The sequence below is a fragment of the Triturus cristatus genome, chromosome 5_2, assembly GCF_964204655.1.
Source record: "Triturus cristatus chromosome 5_2, aTriCri1.1, whole genome shotgun sequence".
In the NCBI taxonomy this organism is placed as follows: Eukaryota; Metazoa; Chordata; class Amphibia; order Caudata; family Salamandridae; genus Triturus; species Triturus cristatus.
Genome location: NC_140588.1, coordinates 406,079,268 through 406,105,774, shown reverse-complemented (window position 1 = coordinate 406,105,774; position 26,507 = coordinate 406,079,268). Strand labels below are relative to the sequence as shown.

At 43.2% G+C, this 26,507-nt stretch overlaps 1 protein-coding gene across 2 annotated transcripts in view; it reads left to right on the top strand.

Moving 5' to 3' along the window:
- The window catches only part of DDC (dopa decarboxylase), a 423,065-nt gene that overhangs the window by 290,903 nt on the left and 105,655 nt on the right, over positions 1 to 26,507 (top strand). For both annotated transcript variants that reach the window (XM_085607298.1, XM_085607299.1), the window contains exon 8: positions 1,575 to 1,669. In XM_085607298.1, the coding sequence (XP_085463424.1) occupies positions 1,575 to 1,669 (95 nt within the window). The remainder of the gene's footprint in view (positions 1 to 1,574; positions 1,670 to 26,507) is intronic.

The following is a 26,507-nucleotide window of genomic DNA, read 5'->3' as shown; positions in this document are numbered from 1 at the left end:
TTTAATACAACTAGAATAAATAAGTATTACATAATTTACATAATAACAATCACAGAATTAATAAAAAATGATTACTTAATTAATAATTAGTTTTTGTGTCATTAACTTCCCACCCTATCCCTCTACAAACATTACAATTCTAAATCCCTTAAAACTACAAACTATATTTAAAAAATGTATAACAACTACACAAACAATAGTAACACAGAATTAATATATGAACTAAAACATATTAAAATACTTAAAAAACAATATTTTTACAATATTGAAAATGATATTAAAAACAAGAATATCCTTATAAACAATATTAGTTACTGACAAAAACTATATTATTGACAGCTATATTCTTGCATTACGATATTTTTGTGTTACAATATTTTTTTCTGATATTTGTGTCTCCTGATACTTGCAGCACGATATTTTATCCAAACACCTTTATTTTGACGAATGAACTAGGTCAGTAAGATATCAAGGCTTTTGTTGCATATGATTATGTCATATATTGGTTTGACAAAATAAATGAATGAAAATGCCAAAATCTAATATAAGATCTTTTTTAAATTGATTTACTAGCTAGCATTTTATACCAATCTGGCCTACCATTTGTACTTGGAATGATTGATGCAAATAATGGTACTTAAAAAGTTTATGAAGATGCAATGAACTGTGGCTTGTCATATATATTCCATCATTTCAAGAAATAGATGTCATGAGTCAGTACACAGAGCATCGACAATTCACAACGGCTAAGATCATGCTTTTAAAATGCAGAAAGGTGTGTTTTGTTGCTTGTACAATCAGAAACTTAATCAACACATCCAAATGTACCATGATGGAACAGCACTATCAAAGAGGTGTGCACATTCACAGGAGCCAAGAATTATCCTGATGAGATTTTCTGCTATTGGTCCCTGTAGAGAAACACGTTTCTTCATTTGCATTGCGCATCGTGGATTTCCTCGGGCTAGATTTGAATTGAAATACCATTCATTAATGAACAGTCACATAATCTACATTTATTTACTTTCATTGCTATGTTTTAAATATATTGCACCAGGATAATGTCAAATAGGAAGCATAGAACATCTGTTGTTCTCTGATTCATAAATTGTATGCATACAGTGTGATGTCTGCTCTTTAAGAGGTGAACACAGTAAGGCCAGAACGCTAAACTGAAGTGTGTCAAACATAGGAGAAGCAGCTAATAAAAGATAGATACAAAATTCCACTCATATATGGCAGGTCATGCCCACCTCACTGTATATCACACAATTTCTCTATGCTTATCAGATCTAATCAATAATGCACGTTGGACCATTGTCAGCCTCATCAGAACAGTGCAGTTTGGACCTGCTTCATAATGGGTTTTTTATATCGCAGTCAAAAACAAATCCGAACACTTTGTCCAATTGTGATGGGGAAGACAAATAAGCTTTCAGCTGACAGTGTAGGCAAGGTTTGTAGCAGAGTTATCTTAACTGGACAAGATAGAATGGGACAACAAAGAATACAGCAGACTAACAAAAAATTACATATTTCACAAGCTTAACTAATATATATTTATTATATTGCAGGCAAAGAAGAGAATATCTGGTTGCATATTGATGCTGCATATGCTGGGAGTGCTTTTGTGTGCCCAGAGTTCAGGCATTTTATGAAAGGAGTTGAGGTAAGCATAGTTTTATGAAACTCAGAATACTGAAATTACCCCAACAGACTATTATAGAGGCCTCTTCCACTTTTAAATCATAGTAATAATAAAACTATTGATAGAAATCTTGTGCTACCAAGCACACCTTTATATTGTCAAAATTAAAATAGTAAACTACTACTAACCTTCCCAGTACTGCTTTATTTTATAACCTTGTTGTGTAAAGAATCTGGGATTTCGCTTTACGGAGCAGACTCAATATATTCACATCTTATAAGGTCTTAATGAAAATTCAAACACTTTTGCATAGTTGATGATAATTGTCATTTTTGTGATAGGGCCACATAGAACCTAATAAAATGATGCATGGGTCATAATTTCTCTACCAAATAGTTATGCAGCTGGTCATGTTTGAAACACATTTGAATATGTGCATCTCTAGGCAGTTGCTCTAGAATATTTCTCAGTTTATATGGAGTGGTGGTTAATTTCTGAAGTTCAAAAAGTACTATCAACTTCCATGGACAAAGCAAAGACATATAATTTTAGATAAGTAGGTATCAATAACAGGGTTATTTTCCAGGAGGGTTTCAATTGACATCATTGTCATCTACAGTAAAGCTTGAGTTGTGTTAGATGTCACTTGGAACCCAGAGATCCTAAACTTCCATTTGCTGACACTCACACATGTATCATTTTATGGTCTTTCTCCTATCTCCATCGCCCTGCCTTTTAATTGATCCCAGGGACTAGCTTTGGAGGGTGATAGGAGCCAGGAAGCACTCATATAAAATATATTCCTTTCTTTACTTCAGTAGCCTTCTGATAACCTTCTAGAGACCCCAAGTCATAACTTTCACCTCCCTCACGGCTACCTTTCTTGAATACGTGAAAGCCACAAAAATACTTGGTGTGTGGTGGAGCTTCCCCACACATTCAAAACTTACCTGTCTTCCTGCCAAGTACCCACTCTAGCCTTCTCTCCACAACTGCACTGCTTCAAGAGCCACCATGTTTGGCAAATGGATGTCACACATTTCTACTTCCAAGCAGAGCAAATGTCTCATGGAAGAAGGCATGGGGTAAGATATGGAATTCCTGGTTGGCTGAAGTATGCACCCAAGCCAGGCAGGAACCACCACTCTAGTTAGTATAAGCTAAGTAACACTAAAAGATAACCTGTGATTACCCTCTGGGAGCTTGGCACAGAGCACTCGGGCTTATCTAAAGAGGCAATGTGTATTGTGCAACACACACACAGTAGCACAGTGAATACACCACAAAATGACTCCACATAGGGTTATAAAAATAGTTGTCTTTATTATTAGCAAAATGAGACAAAAATGCTAAAAATATCATATATATTTCTCAAGATATGCACAATTAAAGAATACCAAAAATCACGGTATTCAATAGTTCTTGAGTGTCGAAGGGACACTCGCATTCAAAGCGGTTTGTTTAAGGTAGACATACATGCAAGATTAGCAACCTCTGCAATGCCAAAACAACAATTACGTTGGATCGGACAGTAACTGTATCTCTGACCGGTTTACACTACCCAGCACAAACAACAGAGGAGCTGGAACAACACGGCCCGCTACTGAGGCAGACTCCGTCGCCTGTCAGTGGGAGCATGGAAGGTGTTGGGACCTCCAAGGTCTGCTGTGAATCCATACCTGCTCTGGGTGCTGAGAAGAAGGGAAGCTGGTCGCTGGCGTCGGATGGCCCAAGGCGGCTGGGGTGGGAATGATGTAGTCACTGCAATCCACGTTTCCAAGGCAACGCTTTTAAAGATAATACAGCTGATCCACTCAACACCCAGGTGAAGGCGCTGCTCTCATCTGAGGTCTCCACTTACAGGGCACGGACGTGGGGGGCATGGTGCATCAGACTCACAAGGTGGAGCGCTTGTATTTAGAGAAGTTAAGTGCAGTGTATGAAGATGTTTCAGTTGCTGGACTCAGAGTTCCCCGTCAGCGCTGGTACTGGGAAAAGTCTATGGTGACCCTTAGACATTAAGGAACAGGAGCCAAGCTAACAAGCCCTTAGAGAATGCTCATAGCACAACAAAAGGTAGCAACAAGCAGGCCAGCACACAAAAGCAGGTCACACAGTGGCAGTCGCTCCTGACAGCAAATCAGTCCTTCTGACAATGTGCATATGTAGAGCCAGCAGCCTCTAGTTAAAAAGTCCCACGCATAAACTGATTTCAGGTGGTCAGAGCCACAGTACTTATACCCAAAGTGCCTTTGATGTAGAGAGTGACCTCAAAGGAGTTCTCTGAATTGAACAAGGATCCCTTTCAACCCAGGCCTGCCTGCTAGCCTATCGGTGGGGGGTGGGGGGGGAGTTATCAGTACCTTGTGTGTGGACAGGACACTACCTATTCAAGTGGGGTGTGAGCTCCTTCACCCCTCCCAGCTCAGGAAGACCCATCCAAATGCAGATGAATGCAGATGCAGTTGAATGACCTGTGTGGTGGCTGTCTAGAAGAAATGCACAAATGTAGCTGTCACCCAGCCCAAACCAGGTCAGACAAGATGTCAGGCACATAGAGCAGTAAGTGCAGAGAAATGTCCAATTTGTAAAAGTGGCATTTCTAAAAGAGTAAAGTTAAATCCAACCTCACCTAGGATTTATCAATACCATTCCAAACATATGAAACATCATGAAGCTACTCCTCTCTGATCAGGAATTACCACTCAAAAGGTATAATGAAGTTCCCGATGCTAACCTATGAGAGGAGTAGGCCTCACAGGAGAGAAAAATGAAATAGCCTGTCTGTCACTATCAGGACATACAAATCACAACAGTGCATGTCCTACCTTTAACTTACATAGCACCCTGCCCTTAGGGCTATCTGCGGCCTCCCTTAGGGGTAACTTAAGCGTATTAAAGGGAGAGTTTAAGGCTTGGCAAGTAGTTTTAAATGGCAAGTCGAAGTGTCAGTAAACTGCACGAAAAGGCACTGCAGTGACAGGCCTGAAACAGGTTTGAAAGGCTACTTCCGTAAGGGGTACAATCAGTGCTGCAGCTCACTAGTAGAATTGAATTTACAGGCCCTGGGTATATGGTATACCACTTTAGAAGGGACTTAAAAGTAAGAAGAAGCACATGCACTTTAGCACTGATTAGCAGTGGTAAAGTGCTCAGAGTCCTAAGGCCAACAAAAAGATACAGCAAAATGGTAAGGTAAAAAGCAAAAAGATTGTGGGAAGACCACCCTAAGTATCCCAGATCTAGCACATGGGTAGCAGCCATTGAACATCTTCTACACCTTTTTATTCCACATAAATGAAAATAGTTTCTTTTTTTCACTCCTTGCAGTGATGTAACAGCAATTAAAACAATGGGAAAATGATGTATCTGTTCTCACTGAATAACTTCTATGAAAACTGTTGACTGCCTATAAAAATGTAAATGAGGAGGTATCAAAAAGTGGGTTATATTCTACCCTGGGGTGTCACGTAATGTTGCAGACAACTAAAGGAAAGTTTGAGATGTCCTTTGAAACGTCAAGGTGGTGTCTGAAATGACCATATTTTGCGTGGTATACCCCCAGATTTCTTACTTTCACTGTTTTTGCTGGCTATAGGACTGCAAACCAGTGGTAAAGAGGCTGCGCTCCCCCTTTTAACATAATAAAATTGCATATCCTTATCGGCATAATTCACTTACCTATAAGACCCTAGTACATGGTTCAGGGCCTGTAATTTAAATATCACAAGTGGACTGCAGCACCCATTGTGCCAGCCACTACATAGACAGTGTAACCATGCCTGCAAGCCTACCATTTGTAGCCTGGCTGTGAAGTTTTAAACTGCAAATTTGACCTGTCAAAATAACTCCTTCTGACTGGTCTAAACCTTCCTTTTAAATATTAGTAAGTCATCCATAAGTAGGCCTTAGTGCCCATAAAGCAGAGTGCATGGTATTTAAATCTAGGGCATGAAAAGGTTTATGTTAAATCTTTACAGAGAAAAGGCCTCTAAACTACTTTCAATGTAGCAGGGTTGACTATACCACCCAGCTAGCAAACAACGTTCATTATTTCATTATTACATCTTTTGAAATATTTACAAGTCCAATTTACTTGTGAAGTTGGATACTTATTCCCTGCCTTAAGCCTCAGGAAACCCCTTTGCCTTGGCTCTAACTGCCATGTGGCAGCTGAATAGCCCCCCCTCCCCTTGATGATGTGTCTTAGGCAATGCCCAGGAACATGTTTGGGGTTCTGGCAGGATGAGCATCTGGGCTGTGCCTAGGAACTTGATTAACTTCACAGAGGCCTATCCTGCCACAAGCACATTTTAGTTGAAATCTGGGCAGGGCCCTCATTTGTTCCCGCAGTCAGACCGGCACCAGTCCCATGGGGAGAGGAACTGTCCCCAGAATTGAGCGAGAGTGACCACAGAGGAGGGGTTCCTCATTTCACTGGACATGCCACTAGGGTGGGAAAGCACGTTCTGCACAGGACAGGAAGGGTTCTCCTAGCTTCATCGTAGGCAGAGAAGGGCATTGTGGGATTGTTTGCAGCAGAACATACAGTAAATGCTGACCTCCTGATCAATCTACTGGTACCCAAGAAGCTACAATAGGCCTTCCTTCAGCTGCCCAGCTGACCAGTTCCAACTGAACTTGCCCTGGACCATGTTGCTGGCCTCTGCTGGAGTGAGTCTTGACTCCCAAGTGCTGTTTGAACCCTTGGCTGGTGTCAAAGTCTACTCCTCCTAACACTTCCTGAAACTTGAGACTTGAAACTTTTTTGCTCAAAGACCCCTAGAAGACCATTAACAATTTGCCAGGGCTATCTGAAGGATACGCATCTCTGCTAGGCCAAAGATTCAGGTTGCTACACATCTGAACTTTTCTGCAACACTAAATCCAAGTCAGCTGGACCTCACAGAGATGGCATCAGGACTCATGGAGTCCATCTTATCTACAGCAGCCTTGCCCCGCTGGAAGAATCTGAGTTCCAGAAAAAATGACTACGTCCAACTGTAGATGTATTCATGGGGAGAATGTGCCAAAAGTAGCCTGGACACAAAATTCTCAACAAAAACCACAAAAGAAAAAGTCAGGGGAAGATTAGGCAACACTACTGGCCCCACGACGAAAAAATAAACATACAATAAGTAGGTTGCCAATATTAATGCAATAAGCAATGAAAACGTGGTTGATTGTGGAGATCTAGATCCTGTAAGCTATGTGAAGTCTCAGTAGGTCTAAAAGGCTATACTTTGTGGAAGAGGATGCCTCACACACAATATTGTGTCATGCTTCATCATAGGCATCCTCTCCCCACACTGGAAAGATGGTACGACCAGGGTGGACTCAACCTCTGCGAAGACTATTGGTGAAAGGAGGGAGTTCTTACATAAAACTTACAGGACAAAAATCAGGATCCCATTCAATCAAAAATACCTCCAGGTGCCTTGGTTATAACCTTTAATAGTGAGGACCTGAGGTACGTTAAAACCACATACGTAGAAGGACCCTAAAGAGAGTAATGTTTCTAATCCATCTCACAATAGGCCAACATGTTTCTGCCACACAAAGAGCCAAAAAGGTCTGGGGCATTTGTCAGGGCTGTCAGATCCCTACAAGAACAGAATAAGGTGTCCCCTATCTCCCTACAAGCTAAAGTGGGGGAGTACACCTAAAGTGTGCCTAAGTGAATCCTCCCTGGGATACTCTCATGCGTAACTCAACATGTACCCTGGATTAGAGTGGATACCATAGATTTGGTCAGAAGGAGGGGTGGTGGCCTTCATAGTCACACATTCATCGGAAGGACTGCCACGCGGAAGCACCTACTCCATCCGCTCCCTGACGGTTAGTTCTTAACCTCATCTATGTTTACATCTGCCTTTTTACAGTTCTATATTGTGTATAGTTGTACATCTGTCCCCCACTATGCTAGCACCATGATCAAGCTCTGAGGAGGGATTGGAGATGGAGGGCACCCATACAAAATATGTAGGCTATCCTGTTTCAGGTTTACATCTGTAATAACTGAAACAAAACCAATCAAAAGGGAAACTGCCCTCATCGGTGTTAACATATAAAAACTGAGAAGCACTTGCACAGCCACAAACTAAAATGTTGTTCAAAGAAAGGGAAGAGAGAGAGAAAGAATCATTTTTTCTGAAAGAATAATTTTTTCTGAAAGGGCTTACAACATAACTTTGTTATGCAAGTTAGAAGCAAGAGAGACATGTTTAAGATTATTCTGCTTGAGTTGTGTTGTTTAATGAGGTCACTAAAAAATTATTCCTTTGGTTTTACCTGCGTGGAATAAAAGTGCAAAGTTTAGAAACATGGCTCAGATCTGATCTTTTTATTTTATGCACAGTACAGAATCTGGGAATATTAAAATCATATCTTATCTTTTGGCAGTGTTTAATTAATTCACTGATTGGTGAAATGGATGACTCATAAGATTCTATTCTTCGTCAATATATACCATTACATTTAACCACAGAATGGGTAAAACCTATATCAGACCCCACCAAGGCAGTATTGATAGCAGGTCTTCTGCGAAATGCCCTAGGCTTTAATCATTTAATGCAAGCAATGTGTAGTTATAGGTACCTGTGCTGTCACTCTGCACATGGAATAGTGCTGAAAACATGGCAAAAGACTTTCCACATGCCAACAAAATTCATAGCAGTAAGGTGTCCCCTTGTTATGTGTGGCACATTCACCTAATCCTGGCTTTGTATCAAACTAAACTTTACTGCTGGGGTTTTGGGCCCATAGTTACAATCTTAACAGCAAAGTCCAAGAACACAATGTGAAGCCTGATAAAAGGTCAGCATTGGATTAAAGTTAAATATTTACTATGGGGATACTTGCCACCTATGAATGTCCACATACCAGCAGCACCACCTTAAAGCAGCCGGTCAAAGAGTGCAGAAAACAGCGGCAAACATGCTTAGTTTCAGGTGCCTCAGAATGTGGGGCTACAAAGTAATCCAGAGTAATTAAAATGTTTAAATGTTTCTCAAGGTACTATGCTGTTGGCTGAGTTGACCACTCGTAGAATGTCATAATATCCAGTAAGAAGTAGGTGAATGACCCCAACTATGCCCATGAATTTGCTTATTACAGCATTTGAATATGGCACTCTTACTTTTGAAACACATTAATAGCCCTGTCAACCAGACAGAGTGCTGACAGAGAGAGAGTGAAAGGTAATGAAATGGGAGGGGTTAATGAGATGTGAGAGCTAGTGGGAGTGCAACCCACAGACTTTCTATGTGTAAAACAGTATAACATAAGCCTAATGGACACACTGCTAATGGGAATTCAAAACATACCCTGTATTGCTTCTCTTTAAATTAAATATGTGCTTTATAACAATCACTGCAAAAAACAACATGTTTACAAACACTGACAAAACAGTTTTTGTCTATTTTGGCTGTAAGGCAATTTAATAAACACTGATAGGCATTGATTTCAAAAGGGTTGGAAAACACTGAGAAAACACCATGTAAATACACAAAAATTAGACACTGAAAACAGGACAGCTTAAAATATGCCAGTATCTCAAAACTGATTGACTCTGGGTGCACTTTCCAAGACCATTACTCCACTCCCACTAATTTTGCATAAAATATGTCTAGGGTCCTTTCATTCTCCTCTGCCGATCACTGGGATTCAATTCCTCCTTTCCTAACAATGCATAATATAATTCTCAGTGTCCTGCCAAACCCCTTTACGTTCCTCAGCAGTTCCTCCTTCAATGTCTTTCGCTTAGATTACCTTATGTCTTAATAACCTCAACTGCCTCCCTCTCACCTTCTTTCCTAATGTGCTGCTCCCGCAACCACTGGACACAACATCCACGCTAACAGAAACTCTGCCAAGTACAGCAGACACCCACTGTTTTATTGGGTGTATGCAGACCTGCAGGAGTCAACAAGGATGGATGCAGTGAATACATAGTGTGATTTGCCAATTCTATATTTTCTCTCAGGTGCATTAGGACAAAGAGGAAGCATAAGAATATGGGAGAGAGGGCAAAATACTATCAATCATTCAACAAGTACATTCTCTAAGAACCTGCCAATATGGTGGTTACAGCATTCTTTGTATATCAGGAAAGATATGTTGGTATAACCTTGTAAAAAAGGGGCTGCAAATTAATGGGAGACCTATAACCGGGGTTTAGTTGAAGTTCCTTCACAGCGGCTCAAGAGACTTTTAGAGTGGGCCTCGTCAGTTTCTACAATTCGTCAAGTTGGCCAAGACCACCAGCAAAAACTGGGCATGCTTCCCACAAACCCTAGGCCAGTTACAGATGTTAGACGTGCTACGAGACATAGGATCTCATCATAGGCTGGTATCCTGACTATACAAGACGCTAAAACAAGGCAGACTCAAGGTTTCGTTGCCAACAAGACAAGGATGGGACAGCAACCCCATGGGCCCACTTGAAGATGGTGAATTGGGTAGAACCTGCTCACTAGTGTGGGAAATGCCATGCAATGCATGTTTTAAGTTGACACACTTTTATTCACTCCATCACACCTACCTCTGGAAGGTGAGACTGCATACAATTTATCAGACCGGATACCTGCCCCAGATGCAGAGTGGGAGGACCAGACTTTCTACATATGACCTGCAGTTGTATGCGGCTAGTGCCCTGTTCGGAAATGATCATGTGTCGCCTATGTGAAGTGACTGATATAAGCATAGTCAATACTGTCAGGCACTGAGAGCAAGGTCCAATATAGGATTGCATTGCTGTGTCTTATATTTGCAAACAGGGGAGTAGCTATCGGATGGCTGTCACCCTTGGGCCCCACACATTTACAATGGATCAAAGACTTACGACAGTGGCCCTGGCAGAGGAAAGGCAAATACAAGAGGCTAGATGAGATGATAAGGGAGAAGATGAATGCTTTGAATGGGCTGGGATGCTACAGAAACTCCTAGCCCCAATGTCAGGGAACGTTTTTAGGCCAGTATAGGTGCACATACAACGTCATAGGAGAACACATAGAATAAACACAGCAGCTCCAAGACAGTAGGGACAGTAGGGGTTGGATGTTCAAGTGGGGAGAGACACCGAGGGGAGCAAGAATGTGCTTATACATTGTTGTTAGGCACCTGTTGTGTCTTGTAAAATACAATGCCCATTGTGTACTATTTATTATAACATTGAAAATAAAAAAATAAAAAAGATATTCAACAACTTCCCAGAGGTCTGTGAGGAATTCAAGAGTTATAGGGCCAGATGTAGGTAACTTCAATTTAGCGAGTCCTTAATAGCGATTTTTACAGAATCGCTATTAAGGACTCGCTAAATGGAATGTAGGTAGGAATCGCTAAAATATTAGCGATTCCTAAACATTCCTTAATAACGAATCGGTAATGGAGATTCGTTATTAAGGAATACCTACCCATTCATTCCTATGGGCCAGGAGGCCCATAGGAATGAATGGGAAGATATTCACTATTAGCGATTCAGAGCTATTTCAAGGGTGCCAGGGTGTCCAAAGGACACCCTGTTGCACCACTGAAATGTGCATGTGTGCACATGTGGCGCACATACATGCCCTAAGGGCATGGATGTGTGCCACATGGCACATTTAAAAAAGTAAAAATGTGCTTTTGCAAAGGAAATCGCTACTTACCACCAACTTGAAGTTGGTGGTAATTAGCGAATCCTTAAGGCTGAAGTCCTACTTACCATTGCTGTCCTGGCTCTGATCTCCATAGTTCTCTTCAATCCGGTCCTGATCTTCCTGGCCCTAGTCCTTCTGCTCCTTTCCCTCTTGGTTCTGCAATAACCTGGTCCACCACAGACCATCCTAGCCTTTTTTAGTTCTGATGTTCATGTATCTCCAGTTCATGCTAGCCATAGAATTTCCTGGTCCTGAAGTTCATAGTTCTGGTCTGTCTTATCATCATTTCCATATACTCCTTCCCCTAGTCCTCTGGATCCTGTTTCATAGGCTCCCAGTCCTGGACCCTTACATTCACCTCACCCAAATTCTCGCCCATCAGTCCTCCTTGTCATGCTCCCCTTGCTTTTTAGTCCTCTGTTTGCCAGTTCCTGATCCTCTGTTCCTTGTCCTCATGCTGTATGAAGTACTGCTTTTAGTTCTGGTACTCCTATGTCTGCTCTTGTTGTATCAGGTCTTCTGATGCTCATCCCTTTGTTTTCCCAAGCTCTACTAGTCCCCCAGTTCAACTGCCCCATCCTAATCCTGCTAGACCTCATGGTATCCTGGTTTGCCACCTTGACTTTATCCATCTGACCCTGGTCCTCTCTATCATAGTCATCCTAGCAATGGTCCTCCTTGGCCTGGTTATTCTCATCTTTGTGGCACTGGCTCCTATGTTGAAGGTCGTCCTGGTTTATGTAGTCCTTGTCACCCTGGTTTAGGTTCCTCCTGACCCTTAAGAACCTTCTGATTCCACTGGGCCTGGCGTTTCTGTTCCTTTATATTCCTCCCGGACCTACTGATCTACGGTTCACTGCTTTTGCTAGCTCTGATCCTTTCTGGCTGTAGTCTTCCTAGTTCTGGTCCATTTGTTTCTGGCCCTTTGGCCCTCATTGATCTGTTCTTTGTCTAGGTCCTCCTGTCTCTGGTCTGTCTTTCCATTGGTCTCCTGGTACTAGTCCTCTTTGGTCTGTTAACCTGGGGCTGCTACTCCTGGTCTTGGTCTCCCTTGTCCCTCTGGTCCTTGTTGGTATGCTTGGGATCTCCTAGCCCTCCCTGTCAAAATAGCCGAAGGCCTTCTGTTCCTTATACCCCTGTTTCTCCTGTTCCTTCAAGCCCTTGTTCACTGGGCCCTGATCTCTCTGTTTCGCATCCTCCTGGCCATCTTGATCTTTCTCACCCTGGTCCCAGTACTAAGCCGGGTGGAGAAATTCACTCTGCTCACGGAGTTTGCGGAATTTGGGAACTTCGCGCTCTGTGTGCAATGCGGAGTTCCCGATAAAAGTACACTTCTACCACGGAGTGGAGTTTCAACACTAGATAAGCTGCTGAAATAGCTCAGTGGGTCAAGGACACTGTCGAGGTCCGTGGGTAAACTATAAGCCACAGTTTTGCATCACGGGGGAATGAGGAATCCCGCCCTCGGCTGAACACCCTTTGATTCTGGACGAATCACTTAATCTTCGTGTGCCTATAAAAAGTGATATAAGTGGTTCTCAAAGTGCCTGATTTTCATATAAAGCTCTATAGTACCCATGTGCCAAGCCTGCGCTATATAGTCGATCAATAGCTACTGTAATTAAGATCAATAAAACCACACCGCACATAGTGGGCGCTTTACAAATTATCTTACTTTGGCCTTCCTACGGGGAAACCTCCAGGGCTCAATTAGAACCTCATTAGTCAAAATATCGCCGTAATCCCTTGGTTCCTGCCGGGGGGCTTCCCACTCACTTGGTATCACCTATCATATCATCTGCATTCCCATCCTGGCCCCTCGAAGGGGAGGCACCTGGCGTCACAGCCTCAGCCCCCACATACCCTTCTCATGACATCTGTCTGCTTTGCTCTACTAATGCCCCTTTGAGCTCAGGTCCTCTCAACTCAAATATGCCAAGTTACGTATGCCTGCCCTACACTCAACCCAGAGATTTACCATTTAAAAATGTTTAGCTCACCGTAGGATCTGGTTGGCCCTTCACAGATCAGATGAGTTATTGACGGCCATAGCTACAGCAAATGGAAGGAAGAGCCAAGAACGACCAGAACAGCTGGTCCGCAGCGTTAGCTGTGCCAGCGAAAACTCTTCCGCTTCCGGGTGAGGGCAGAGCACAAAGTGCAGAACTAGTGCATACGGGAAAATCTCTCATATGCAGTACGAATGCATACAAGAAAGACGTATGCATTTCTCGCACTTCTGCGCTGGGTTCATTATATACATAGAAGGCACATCAGTGATCACCCTACTGAAATATGCATGCATATCTGTTGATTTGCCTTACTTGGTGCAGTAGTGTTCATTCTTTATGAAGAACAAAACTCAATTTCCCGGCATATCACATTCATGAGCGACTAGTGGGTGTCACCGTCAGGCAATGGTGACGTTCAGCGGAAGTGGCAGAGCCGGGCTTCCACTTATGTGGTGTGAGCGCCGCAGAAGAGTCAGAGCCGGATTTCTGATTATATTTGCCACAAGATGGCATTGGCAGGGCTGCCCTGCAAGATCATCAAAGTGAGGTTCGGCACACAGCAAAAAGGACTTTTTGGGGGTGTATGGGCCTTGGGACTGGCTCAGGCTTAGAATTCAGCATTGCATAGGGGTGAGTAACATCCGGCTGTCACTTTTTATACCTCCGTGTAAATGATGGAATAGTTACATTTGGAATTGACCTCTGTCTAGAGAAATTAGGCTATTAGTATTTAAAAGTATTATAGGTAGTGAAACGGAGGAGAGCAGTCCACAGCACACCCAAGAGTACGCTAACCTCACTGATTAGGGCCGCCTGAGTGACATGTTTGTCGGATCTAGGCGTACGCGGAGCTCCGCGGAATCTCACAGAGTTTTTATTTAACTCCGGGGGATTCCACATAGTACAACTCCATGAGCTTCGCCCACCCTTACCCAGTACCCCAGTCCTGTTTTTCCTTGTCTATGTGTTCCTGGTCCTGTCTGGAATTTGGAATGCTGATCCTTGTTGATCAGGTCTCGCTGGGTCTGGTTCATCTTGTCCAGGTCCCCATGGCTCTGGTCATCCTAATTGTCCAGGTAGTTGTCTTCCAGATTTCCTGTTACTGAGACAGCTGACAAGGACAGAAACTAGGGCTCAGGAGAAGCAGGACCTTGCACAATTAAAACAGTGCTTAAAATGTTAAACACTAAGCTACCAGTCACAAGATACTTTTTTCAGCTGACTAAAATGTCAGTGTGGCTGAAGGGGCCACTCATGACACAGGAGCAACAAGAATCTTTGTCTGAAACCCACTATGCTGGTAGAATAGTATGAAAATGTGTGTTTATTGTGCAGGCATCTGGGTGAATAGATACTCCTCCTAATAATTACTCAGATGCATTGATGATTATTTGCCTCTTGCTTTAACTTCCCCATTTCACAGATGCCCCATTACTGTGTCTCACTCAATTTACCAAATGGGAGGAGCTATGAGCGTATTAACATCCAGCATACATGCTCATGGCAAGTTGAACATTCTAAAGGGGATATGCAGTTACTATTGAAAGAAAGAGAGAAGGTCTCTGCTACAGGTCGGACATGTCAGCAAACAGCGCATCTCCTTAGGAGAAAGTGCCCTCACACACCCAGATGGGTGTTATGCTTCATCATAGGGCTTTTGCTCCATGTCTGGCCGGAAATGCCTGACGGGCACCCTCAAGGGGGCACTTTAGCTGAGATGTTTTATTATGCCGTCTGTGAAGGCTGGGTGTGTGGCTAGCAGTGTAGATTGGTGTAATTAGTGAATAAGTGTTTGTGCAATCTAAAAATAGGACAAGAGATCCTTTCAAAAAATACTTTTTCTATAATTATTATTATTATTATTATTAATCATTTTTAAAGTGCGGCTTTCATGTTGCAGGCATCTTGGCTCTATCAGCGCTTAACAATGAGGTCGAGGCTGGGGCCACAATCTTATTCTTTTGTAGGTGGCAGACTTTGACCTAATTCATTTAGGAAAGAGCCAGGTTTAGGCTATTCCTGAAATTAAGAACATTTCCATTTGTTCTAAGGGAGATAAGCAGCTTATTCCATAATTGTGTTGCCTTGACTCGCGTTCTTAAACATGGATACACATACAAGATTGGCAGAAGACGATCTCAATCTCCTTGTTGGTTTGTAGTAGGTGAATTTCTTCTGTAGGAGTCTTGGTCCTAGGCCATTTATGGCTTTATGGACTATGCACATAGCTTTAAAAATTCCTCTCTCTTTTACTGATAATCAGTGGAGATCTTTTAGGGTATTGATTGCGGAATCAAACCTTGATTTGTTAAGTGCTAGTTTAGCTTCCATTACCTGTATTCGATGAAGTCTTTTAAGCAGATAATCTGGGATTACCAGTAGGAGGGCATTGCAATGGTTAATTCTGCTTAGTATTGCACTCTGTATGACCATCTTTCGTGCAGGCTGTGGGAGCAAGGGAGCACTTTTCCTCAAATGTCTCATAAGTCCATGGCAAGTGGTTACTGTCCTATTAACCTGAACTATCATGGAAAGTTTTTTTATCAATCTGTACTACCAGATCTCATACTGATTGAATTGAAATCAAGTCCACATATTTTGTCCATGGCCAGAACTTAATTGGAAGTAGGCATGGTACTTTGCTGGGGGCACAGCATAGGAACTGTTTTACTTCCATTAAATTTTAATGTGTTATCGCTTAGCCACTTTGCCATTTGAGCTGGCTTGAACCATCATTATCCAGGTTTATTATTAATTGGGTGCCATCTGCGTAGTTTATGAAAGACAGCCCAGATGATTTGATTAGTGTTAGTAGGGGTCGTAGGTACACATTAAACAGAATAGGGCTTAACGTGAACCCTTGTGGCAATCCAGGCAAGATGTCTTTAAACTCTGATCTGAAAGGGGGAAGAGATTGCTTGATACCTCTCAGATAGGTAGGATTCAGTCCACTTTAGAAAAGTACCTTCCACCCCTATCTCCTTTAATCTGTTTAGTAAGATTCGGTGGTTAACGGTGTCAAACGCCACTGCCAAATCCAGTAAAATTAAGACTGGAGTCTCTCCACTGTCAACCTGTATCTTCAATTCTTCTGTAGCCATAATTAAGGCTGATTCCGTGCCATGGGCTGGTCTAAAGCCCATCTGTTCAGGTTAGAGTTGTGCCTTAGATTCTAAGAAATGTGCCAGTCTTTTAATGGTATGCTTTTCAACGATTTAACCGGATATGGGAGCTGAGAGATTGGCCTGAAATTACTAGGATCCTGTATATCAGCTTGTGGTTTCTTCACTATAGGTGTGACTAAAGCTTTACTTTCTTACAAGCTGATAGTACCGTCCCTGGGGCTAATGATTGATTACAGATTTTTCTTAAGTCTGGAAATAGCTCACTCCCTCTTTCTTTACACATTTTATGTGGTACAGGGTCTCGTATTGAGCTGGATTAAATTGACATGCCATAATACACTAAATTCTTCCTCATTTAGCAGGTCTATTTTGGCCAACTTCCCATTTAGCTCTTCTTGCTGTATGTCAATCATGGAACTACCGGGGGGTTAGAGAGCGAGTCCATAGCTTAAAGGTTTTCCCCTTATTCCGGTAAATTGTTTATGCTAATATCTTTTAAAATGAAATCCACTTTATTATGAAAGAAGTCCAACAGTTTATTACACAATTCCTGCAATGGTGCTACTATTTGCTTTGTACAATCTGGGTGAGCCAGCTCTTTTACAATATCAAAAACTTTTTTGTGCTTTCTTAACTGCATTGGAAATAGTAGTGGAATAGTAGCTTTCTTTAGCTTTTCTAATTTCTATTTTATAATTTTTTTACACAACTTTAAGTAGTAGCTTATCTTTGCCTATATATGTTTTCCGCCATTGTTTTTCCTGTTTTCTACATAAAAGTTTTCTTTCCTTCAGCGTTTCTGTATACCATGGAGCTGAAGGCTTTTATTTTGGCATTAGCATTTTTATTGGAATAAGTTTGTCTAAAATGTCGCTGTGATAAAATTCTGTAAGTGATCATAGTTTGTCTCTACTGTTTCTTCTTCCTGAAAGCAATGTAATGTGAAGTCTAGGTGAGTTCCCAATCACACGTTTCCTCTTACGGGACAACCTACCCTCGTTCGGCTTTATGGAAGTAGCTGAGAAAAAGCTGAGCGAGGGTAAGTTGTCCTGTGAGAATTGACACTGAACACTGACACAAATTGGTGTGCCGTTCCGCTATCTTTCTTTGAGTCACTACTGATACCTGAAGAGGGTCGTTTTTATGAACTATGTTAGAAAAACCTATACAATACCCAGAGAGGTAAAGTGTGATTGGGGACTTACCTTGCCTTCACATACCGATTCTCCAATCACTGTGTAGATTAGGTTACATAGGTCCCGAAGAATAGCCGCTAGATCATTTTTGTGACAGATGCAGGCTTGAAACATGTTGACCCACTTGCTATCTTGGATGATTATTTCTAATGGATAGCACCCCTATTTTCTATTTAGGCAAGGGGACTCTGTCATTAAAATGTTGTTTTTTAGAGGACCCCTTGTCCTATTTCAGATTGCACCAACACTTATTCACTAATTGCACCCATTTACACTACTAGCCACATACCCAGCCTTCACAGACAGCATAATAAAAGATCTTCGGTAAGGTGCCCCCTTGAGGGTGCCTATCTGGCATTGCAGTGTTGGCCCGACTTGAAGCAAAAGCCCCATGATGAAGCATGATAACCATCTGGCACTTGCTCCTAATGTATCATGCTCCCCGCTGACCCCTAATGACATGTCCGACCTGTAGTAGAGAGCTCTCTCTTGCTTTCAATAGGAACTGCATACCCCCTTCAGAATGTTCACTCAATTTACTACCTGGAAATGTCCCAAAGCACTGAGTGCCCAAACACCAATTGTCTACTCTGAGTGTCCCTCCCTCCATAGTCCAGATACCATCTATCTTGCTGCATCACCTGTTTGCTGCTGCATGTTGACTGCTGCTGTGTTGCCAGGTCCAAAATACTAAGTAAGCACAATCCTCCTTAAACAGCAGCGTAAAACCAGTACATGGCCTTCCACAAGAAGCCCAACATAAGTCCAGCCCTCAAAAATCATCAACGTCATCAAAAGATCATGCACATTAAAATTTCAATGTTTTCTCATTAGTGGAGAAAACATTTATGTAACATGCTTTAAGACCACACTTCAACTACTAGACAGTGTAAAAGATATATGCGCCAAATCCTGATGCTCCTAAAACACGTTTTACTTCCTACATCTTATATTAATATTAAAATAACATAGATGTATTTATTTAAATGTATTTGACTCCTTTTTATCTGTAAACAGCATAATTCATGCACTTACCTTGGTACATGCTATTGTATATTTGTGTATGCAGTTAGTTTCAAATGCTTCACATATGTTGCATCCCCATTACAAGATAATCTCCATTGCCTGGAGTCCTCTTTTTCTTTATGTCTGGCTAAATACAGACCTCGTTTGCATAGTTATCCGGAAGCTGGTCAATAGCACAGCATCTCTACTATTTAGCCTATGGCAAGATAAACAGTGATATTTCAGATATTTAGGCCTAGCCAAATTGTAGCGATTATGTAATATTTTGCTGCCCACTTGATTAATAGCAGAAATTATGCACAATGTGGCTGGCGGACAAATAAATAGACACTTCCTAGTTGGAAAGCTCTGTTGTGCACTGTAATAAAAAGAGGGTATGGTGTGTTTAGCAGCAACCTTTCTCCCTTTAAAACTAGTTCATGTAAAACATCTGTTATTGGGAACAGCTTCGTTTAATACACGAGCAGATTAATGTTCTGAAAGGACCTGGTTCTCGTCATGGTGAATAGAGCGCACACTTGTATGCCAGCTAAATCTGCTGCAATATCCGGAGGTTACACCAGACCAACAGAGAAGGCCTCCATGTTTGTCTCACCGGTGTCATTGAGGGGAATATATATGACTGTTTGCATCAGGCAGACGTTCAAACATTGCAACCTGATAGCTGGAAGATAGGACGGAGGCCCATAAAGGCTGAAAAGCTTAATTTATGGGCCAGCAAAAATAGATATGATTTCCTCTTCCTGGGTTTCTTTATTTTCATTGATTCCTGAAGGAAATTTAGGAGGTTTGGCAGCATCTGTCTGTGTAATTATCCGCAGTTTGAAAATTGTAAGTCCTGCCATCATGTGTCACAGAATTTCGGCTCTCTTCACATGGTCACCCAGTGACAAGCCGAACTCACATGGTGGCAGGGAAACGAGCTAAAAAACACTGTAAACAGGCAGTAAAATGTCCTTTCAAGGGTGTGAAAACACCCCAGGGCATTGGCGATTGATTTGATCACCTTTATTTTTGGCAGGGGGGCTTGGTGAGTGCCTCCTAGGTAGCTCTCGATGCACACTACGGAATTAAGTTGTAAGCTGGCAGGTATGGGCTCGGAAGAGTTAAAGGGGAACATTATATTCATATACTTATCACATCAAATGTTAGTAGTTTTGCTGAGGGACATTGAACACTCGCCATCATAGAATAATAACTGTGAGTCCAGGCAAACAAGGGATACCTTGTTTGCCTGGACTTCGCCGTGGGCTGTTCCCTGCACCTGTGGTGTTTTTCTTCTGCCGCAGCTCCTCGCCGGACCCGCTCCGCGGGTCCCGCTTCGCGGTGTGGAGAGAGGCGCCTTGAGCATAGAGGGGCTCTGATCTTGGACACCGGACTCTGGGCTTTGGCAGGCAAGTACAGGGCTGCGAGCGGACCCGCAGGGACTCCAACTCCCAGGAGCCCCTGCGTGAGGTCAACCCACAACACCTGGGTCGTTCTCCCTGACTGCCACGCACCCCGCCCCACCTCCTTCTCTTTTATTTTTGCACTGGGATCCCGCTGCGCGGGAGCGCGCGGGAGGGCGCCGGGAGAAGCTTGGGACAAGGGCGTGGCCGTCATAGGCCGGAGTAGGCCGGGCTGGGCCTACCCTCTTGGTTCTGCCGTTTGCCATCAAGTCCCTAGCACAACAAGCTGATAAATTGCCCCATAGCTATCATCACACTCTAAGATACCATGCCGTCCCCGGTAAAGGAAAGTACCCCCATAAGGCAGGCAGGAACAAAAAATATGACCTTAGAGAATTACTTTCCTCGGGCGGGGGGAGATGGGGACAAGGAGAACACATTAAGCCGGCTCAGAGCTGAGCGGAGACGCTCTATAGATAATTTGAAAGGTAGACCTCTAGGAGACTATCCTCCCACACCTAGCGAAGACTTGACACTAAATGAAGATGTTCCGATCCTGCTTAGGGATGTTACAAAAACGCCCCCAGTGGTACTTATGAGCTCAACCCCAGTGAGTAGCACAAGCCCAAGTAGGGGGACGATTGACTTAATTTCTCAACCGCCCCCAGCATCAAAGTCTAGGAAAGCCAAACCTAAAATAGCTGTAGCACAAGGGGTTTTTGGGCCCCCACCAAACAAACGTAGGAGGAAGTCGAGGGGTGCCCAGGCTAAAAACAAACCAAAGATCCCTCATTCTGATTTTGGGAAGTCATCCAAACCCTCCATATCAACTGTGACAACGGTGGTTGACTTACATTCTAAACCCGCTGCACAGGATGGTGTGGCTCCCGTCCTGACTAAAGAGACGGCTAGCAACATTGTTAATGCCCCCCTCTCTGTTGCTCCGCTGGGTAATTTGGAATTCCTGCTTAGGTCACTTTTGTTACCAATTAGTGAAAGCATCAAAAAAGTGGAAATCAGACTAACCATTCTTGAGGCTACACTAAGCAGTATGAAAAATCCGGCCAATTCTCATGAGAGGGATCCTAAACCTATTGCCACCCCAACAGCTCCAAAAAGTGTTATGCATCTTGCTCCCTCACAGGTTGCAACTGCGGCCGCCCCACCACAAACCCAGAGGAATAACCCTGCCCCAAATAAGCCACCTAACCCCATAGGACCTATACCCCCTGCAAATGCTGTTCCCCCGGTACAGCCCCCAGATAGTGTTGCACCGACTCCACTAATGAAGCTTCCCCCCAGGCCACGTAGACCCAATTTACCACCAGAGGCGAATGACTTTACAGTAGTCATGGCGGGCGTCCCACCACTAGAGGCAGGTGAAGCCGAGGATTTCTGTGCTCTGAAAAGTAGGGTGATTAAGTGGCTAAATTTGAATAGACCCTTACCCGTACACTTAAGCAATGAGATCATAATGGTCAGAAGGGTGCCTTGGATAGGGAGAACACGCAAATCCATCATAGGGGATTGCATATTGGTGAGCTTCAGGGATGCTGGAACAGTTGCTCACATATGCCAGGGAAAGAATAGATCACAGGTAACAACAATTCAAACACTTCATGTGTCTTTCTTCTTTCCCCCCACCCCAGCCCCTGTACACGTGACCCGTTCATATGACAACTGGGAAAGGGTGGGTCGAAGGGGTGTTCATCACGAGTTCAATCCCAGGCCATTATTTAGCCGCCCAGAGCTACCCTTCCATACATTCAATCGGTTCCACTGCCTGGATGGTCTTGAGGGGGTAGATTGACAAAGAGATAATGGTATATGGGGTATAGGGGGTAGAGGGGTTACAAATGCTGAGTGGGAGAAGCACAGCCCCGAGGCAAAACAAAAGTCATCAAGTTGCGCCCGGAGTTATGTGCTGGATGAACCTAGGGTTGTAGATATTGCATGTATAGGTGACGCACAGGGACCGGAATTGGGAAAACAAGTGCGAGAATCACCTGGTGGGTCACAGGGAGGAGGGGTCCAGGGGGGTGAGGCACTAAAAATCATCTCATGGAATATAGCTGGCCTGGCTAGGAAATTTAATAACAAAGAGTGGCTTGACTATATCAGAAAATTCCATGTAATTTGTCTGCAGGAGACCTGGGCCCAGGAGAATAATTTCCACCTGCAAGGGTATAAGTGTTTTTTTGTTCCTGCTCAAAAATCAAGATCAGGGAGAGCCATGGGAGGTTTAGCTATTTATATAGATCTGAGCCTTCCGGGAAGTTACACTTGCCTTGATTGGAATTCCCACAGGATTCAGGCAGTCAGGTTCACTGGGAAAGGTCTTAGATTTGTTGCAGTAAACCTTTATAACAACGAGATAGCGGGATCTAACATCTCTCTTGTTACTGAATTAGATAATAGGTTGGGCCAGGTCATAACAGGCCAAAAAAATGGGCAGCCACATGGGTTGGTGGTTATGGGAGATTATAATTGCCACTTGTGCCCGGTACTGGTCCAAATAAGCACAGATTGGTCCCGATGCCCTATGGAGAAGGGACCGCATTTTACTCATACGCCGTTGGGCTCAGCTTTCAGAATGTTACGGTTTAAATATGACCTTGAACACACCATTAATATGGTAGGGATGCAGGAGGATGGCACACTCCCCCCCACATTTAAGGGTAGAGGATGCTCTTCCTTCATAGATTACATTCTGGTCTCAAGGTCCTTAATTAATAAGACAACTAGTGTAGGGATCGAATGGAGTGGCTTTAGTGACCATAACCCTCTTGTTTTGGAGCTGCAGTATATGGTGGGTCTAAGTATTAGAGTTCAACGCACCTTCACTGAGAGAGCAACAGACCAAGGCAGGAGACTAAAATGGGCTAAAATAGACGGGGAAAAGTTCTACAAGGGCCTGGTGGACGCAGGCATACTTGCTAATAATGATTGTTTGGACACAGAAGTCCGCGGACCGAGGATAATGGAAGCTTTCGACCAGATCGCTAATCTGGTCGATGGTTTGCTAAAGACTAGTGTCCCATTTAAGAACCACGGGAATCCCCGATGGTTCGACAAAGACTGCTCTAAAGCTTTGAGGGAGCTGAAAAGCTGCCTTAAAACTAAACCAAGGGTCCACCACAAAGTTAAGGTGTGCAGAGAAATTTATAAAAAGGAAATTAAGAGGAGGAAACTTGCCTTGCAGGCGGAAGCATGGGCAGATTTACGAGAAGCGGGGGAAAGAAAGGACCTAGCAGGCTTTTGGAAAATAATTAATAACCCAACTTTCCAGGAAAAAGATACCCCGGATATAGGGGCCAATATTCTCCCAGAGCAGTGGGTCAACCACTATAGGGGCCTGTACAATCATGAGCCTGGTTCTACAGTAGACCTACCGGCCATTCCAACTGAGGCTCCACTGGCAGAATTCTCCATTAAGGAGATCATTGCAGGGATTGAGGGCCTGACCAAAAATAAAGCTCCGGGGCCTGATGGAATCCCCCCTGATCTGTTTTTGAGTAACATCGAACTCTGGGCTCCCCTAATGACAAGGGTTATTAATACTGCTATCATCTGTGGCCTGCCCCCGTCTTGGTCCATGGCAGTAATTGTGCCGATTTTCAAAAAGGGCAACAGGGATGACCCAAAGTGCTACCGCCCGATCTCCCTGATTGATGTGTCAGCAAAACTTTTGGGGAGGGCAATTCTTAATAGACTGTCCGAGTGGACCGAGGAAAAAAACATCTTCTCGGACACTCAATACGGATTTAGGGCAGGGAGGTCCACTAGTGACCAGTGCCTGAACCTTTATTTGCTGACTGCCAAGTATACCATGGCTAGTGATGAATCCATTTACATGGGTTTCATGGATCTGGCAGCAGCATTCGATCACGTCAATAGGGAAAAATTGTGGGGCATGATGCTTAGTATGGGGATAGAGAGTGGTCTAATTAATATATTGAGGGAACTGCACAGTGACACCACCGCCAAAGTCCGCTTTAATAGGGAGGGGGGGCTGACTAGTTCTTTTCCCTGTAAGAGTGGAGTCCGACAAGGCTGCATTCTTGCTCCCTTTTTGTTTTCCCTTTATATTAATAATTTGGAGCAGTTTCTGTTGGGTCTGAAGGCAGATTGCCCAAGGGTTGGGTCGCGTCATATTCCTGTTCTGCTTTATGCAGATGACGCGGTACTGATCGCACGGACACCAAGGAGCCTACAAATCCTGATTGATGGTTTTGTTAGGTTCATGAGTGCCTTGGACCTTTCTGTAAATCTGAGTAAATCCTATGTGCTCCTGGCGGGGAAAAAAACCACCTCTAAATTTACATACAAAATAGGGAGCCACATTGTGGAAGAGGTCAAAACGTTTCCATACCTTGGTGTAACATTCGATGGTGCCCTGCGGTTTGATACCCTGGTGGAGGAACGTTGTGGTAAAATGATTGCATCTAACGGGGCAATCGCTAGCTATGGCAGGAGGCTAGGAAGATGGTCCCCGGAACAGGTGATAAATCTGTACAGCTCAGTATCATGCTCCAAGGTAATTTACGGGGCAGAAGTATGGGGCTTTGTCAATACCACTAGTATCCAACGTGAAGAAAATAAATATCTGAAATCACTCTTGAGGGTACCACAAAGTACTGCTGGTTTGATTGCCCATAGGGAGCTAGGGAGACCATATATAGAAGATTTGATAAAATTGAGGCCTATTATCGCTTGGTTAAAAATCTGGTACAATCCTGATGCGACACTTAGTAGAGAAATCTTATTGGACTGCCTAAAAAGGGACAAGTGTATGCGCATCCCCTGGCTCCTTTATGTGAAGAATACCCTGGAGGAGCTATGTTTTGGGAACCTCTTTACTCATCCTGTAACTATTGTAGCCCAGAATAAACTGCATGTAGGGAGAATTTTTCTAGAGCGGAAAAACCTACGCAGAGATGAGGCTGAAGGGTGTAAAAAGACAGTGAGGGCCCATCACCTAGTGAAGAGCGTGGAAGGTATGGAGCCATACTTGTTCCTCATGTACAATGCACAGGATAGGTTCCTGATGTGCCGTTTCAGATTGAACCTTCTCCCATTTATGTTGGCATCACCAGCGGGGTTTGCTACATCAATAGAACAGAAGGGGCCCTGCGGCTGCGACAACAGGTCTCCGCAAGACTCCCTTCATTTTGTTCTACTCTGCCCCTTTTACTCAATGCCCAGACGCAGATACCTTGTAAATATTTTGAAAAATGCTAATTTGGTCCACGCTAGGGAGGCACTTGTATTCCTACAGAAAGCTGAGGAACCCCAAACACTGTGTAGTATTATGAACTTTATCAAGGTAGCACTTCGTTTAAGGCTTACTAGAGGAGAAGACTGAAATGTTTTTACTTTAACTTTTAAGTGTTAAATATGGCTATATTGTTGTATTTATGTTTTGTTAATTCACTGTACAAAGAACACTGAAATGTTTAATGACTTTTTAACATGTAAATATGAGTGTGCTTTTATGGTGTTTTTTAATCACCGAATAAAGATTCTTTGACTTGACTTGACTTGACTTGAACTGTGAGTCCTGGATGAGAATCAAAGATGAGTTGATACACGCTGATTTTATTGATCAGTCTCACATAAAGCAATATTGACTTCAGTTAATGCATATGTGTATCTGGTTGATAAAATCATCTTGTTGACAAAACTGATTCAAAGAGTCAATCTTATTATTCTACAGTAGAAAATGTTCATTGCCCCTCTCTGAATCTCATTGAGTATCAGCCTTGGGTGGGTGGGTCAACCCCCAAGAGCATAACTATCAATAGCACAGCAGATGCAGTGCTACCGGTGCTTAGGGGCTGTTTATACTACAAAAAGATTGGACTGGGTGGCACATTTTCCTTGCTTGTATTTGGGCCCACAGTACTCTTGCTACACCACTGGCATGAGTACGGCACAAAACACCTTTTTTAACTACAAGAGAATTTGGAAAACAAAAGCCTATAGCAGTTCCAACTAAACTTTTACCTAGAGGCCCTCAGCCCTATAACGCTAGTAGAGTAAACTAAATTACTAATACTATGCATTCTCCCTATCCTTTCCCCCACCTCAGAAATCTTTGGACATGAATTTGAGGCTGCCAAAAAGTCGAGAATGTGGTTTTTTTCGCAGATCTATCACTTAGCACTTAGATAGGGGCAGCAACGAGTAGCTGCTGTCCCCTCGTCCTAAAAGTGAGACCCATCCTTCCATAGTTATTACTGGAGAAGAAAGTTAGGATGGCTGGTGCCACTATTAACGTGCGACAAGATGACTATAATGCCCTCTAGTCAGATCTTCCTTTATATCTCATCACTAGGCTGCAAAGTGTACAAAATGCTGCGGTGTGACTTGCCAAAGGATCTTCCAAAAAAGCCCATGTCTCTTCTGCACTTCATTGGCTACCAGTACAGGACACCTATATGTGTTTGGAAAATGTGGCTCCTAAGTTGAAGA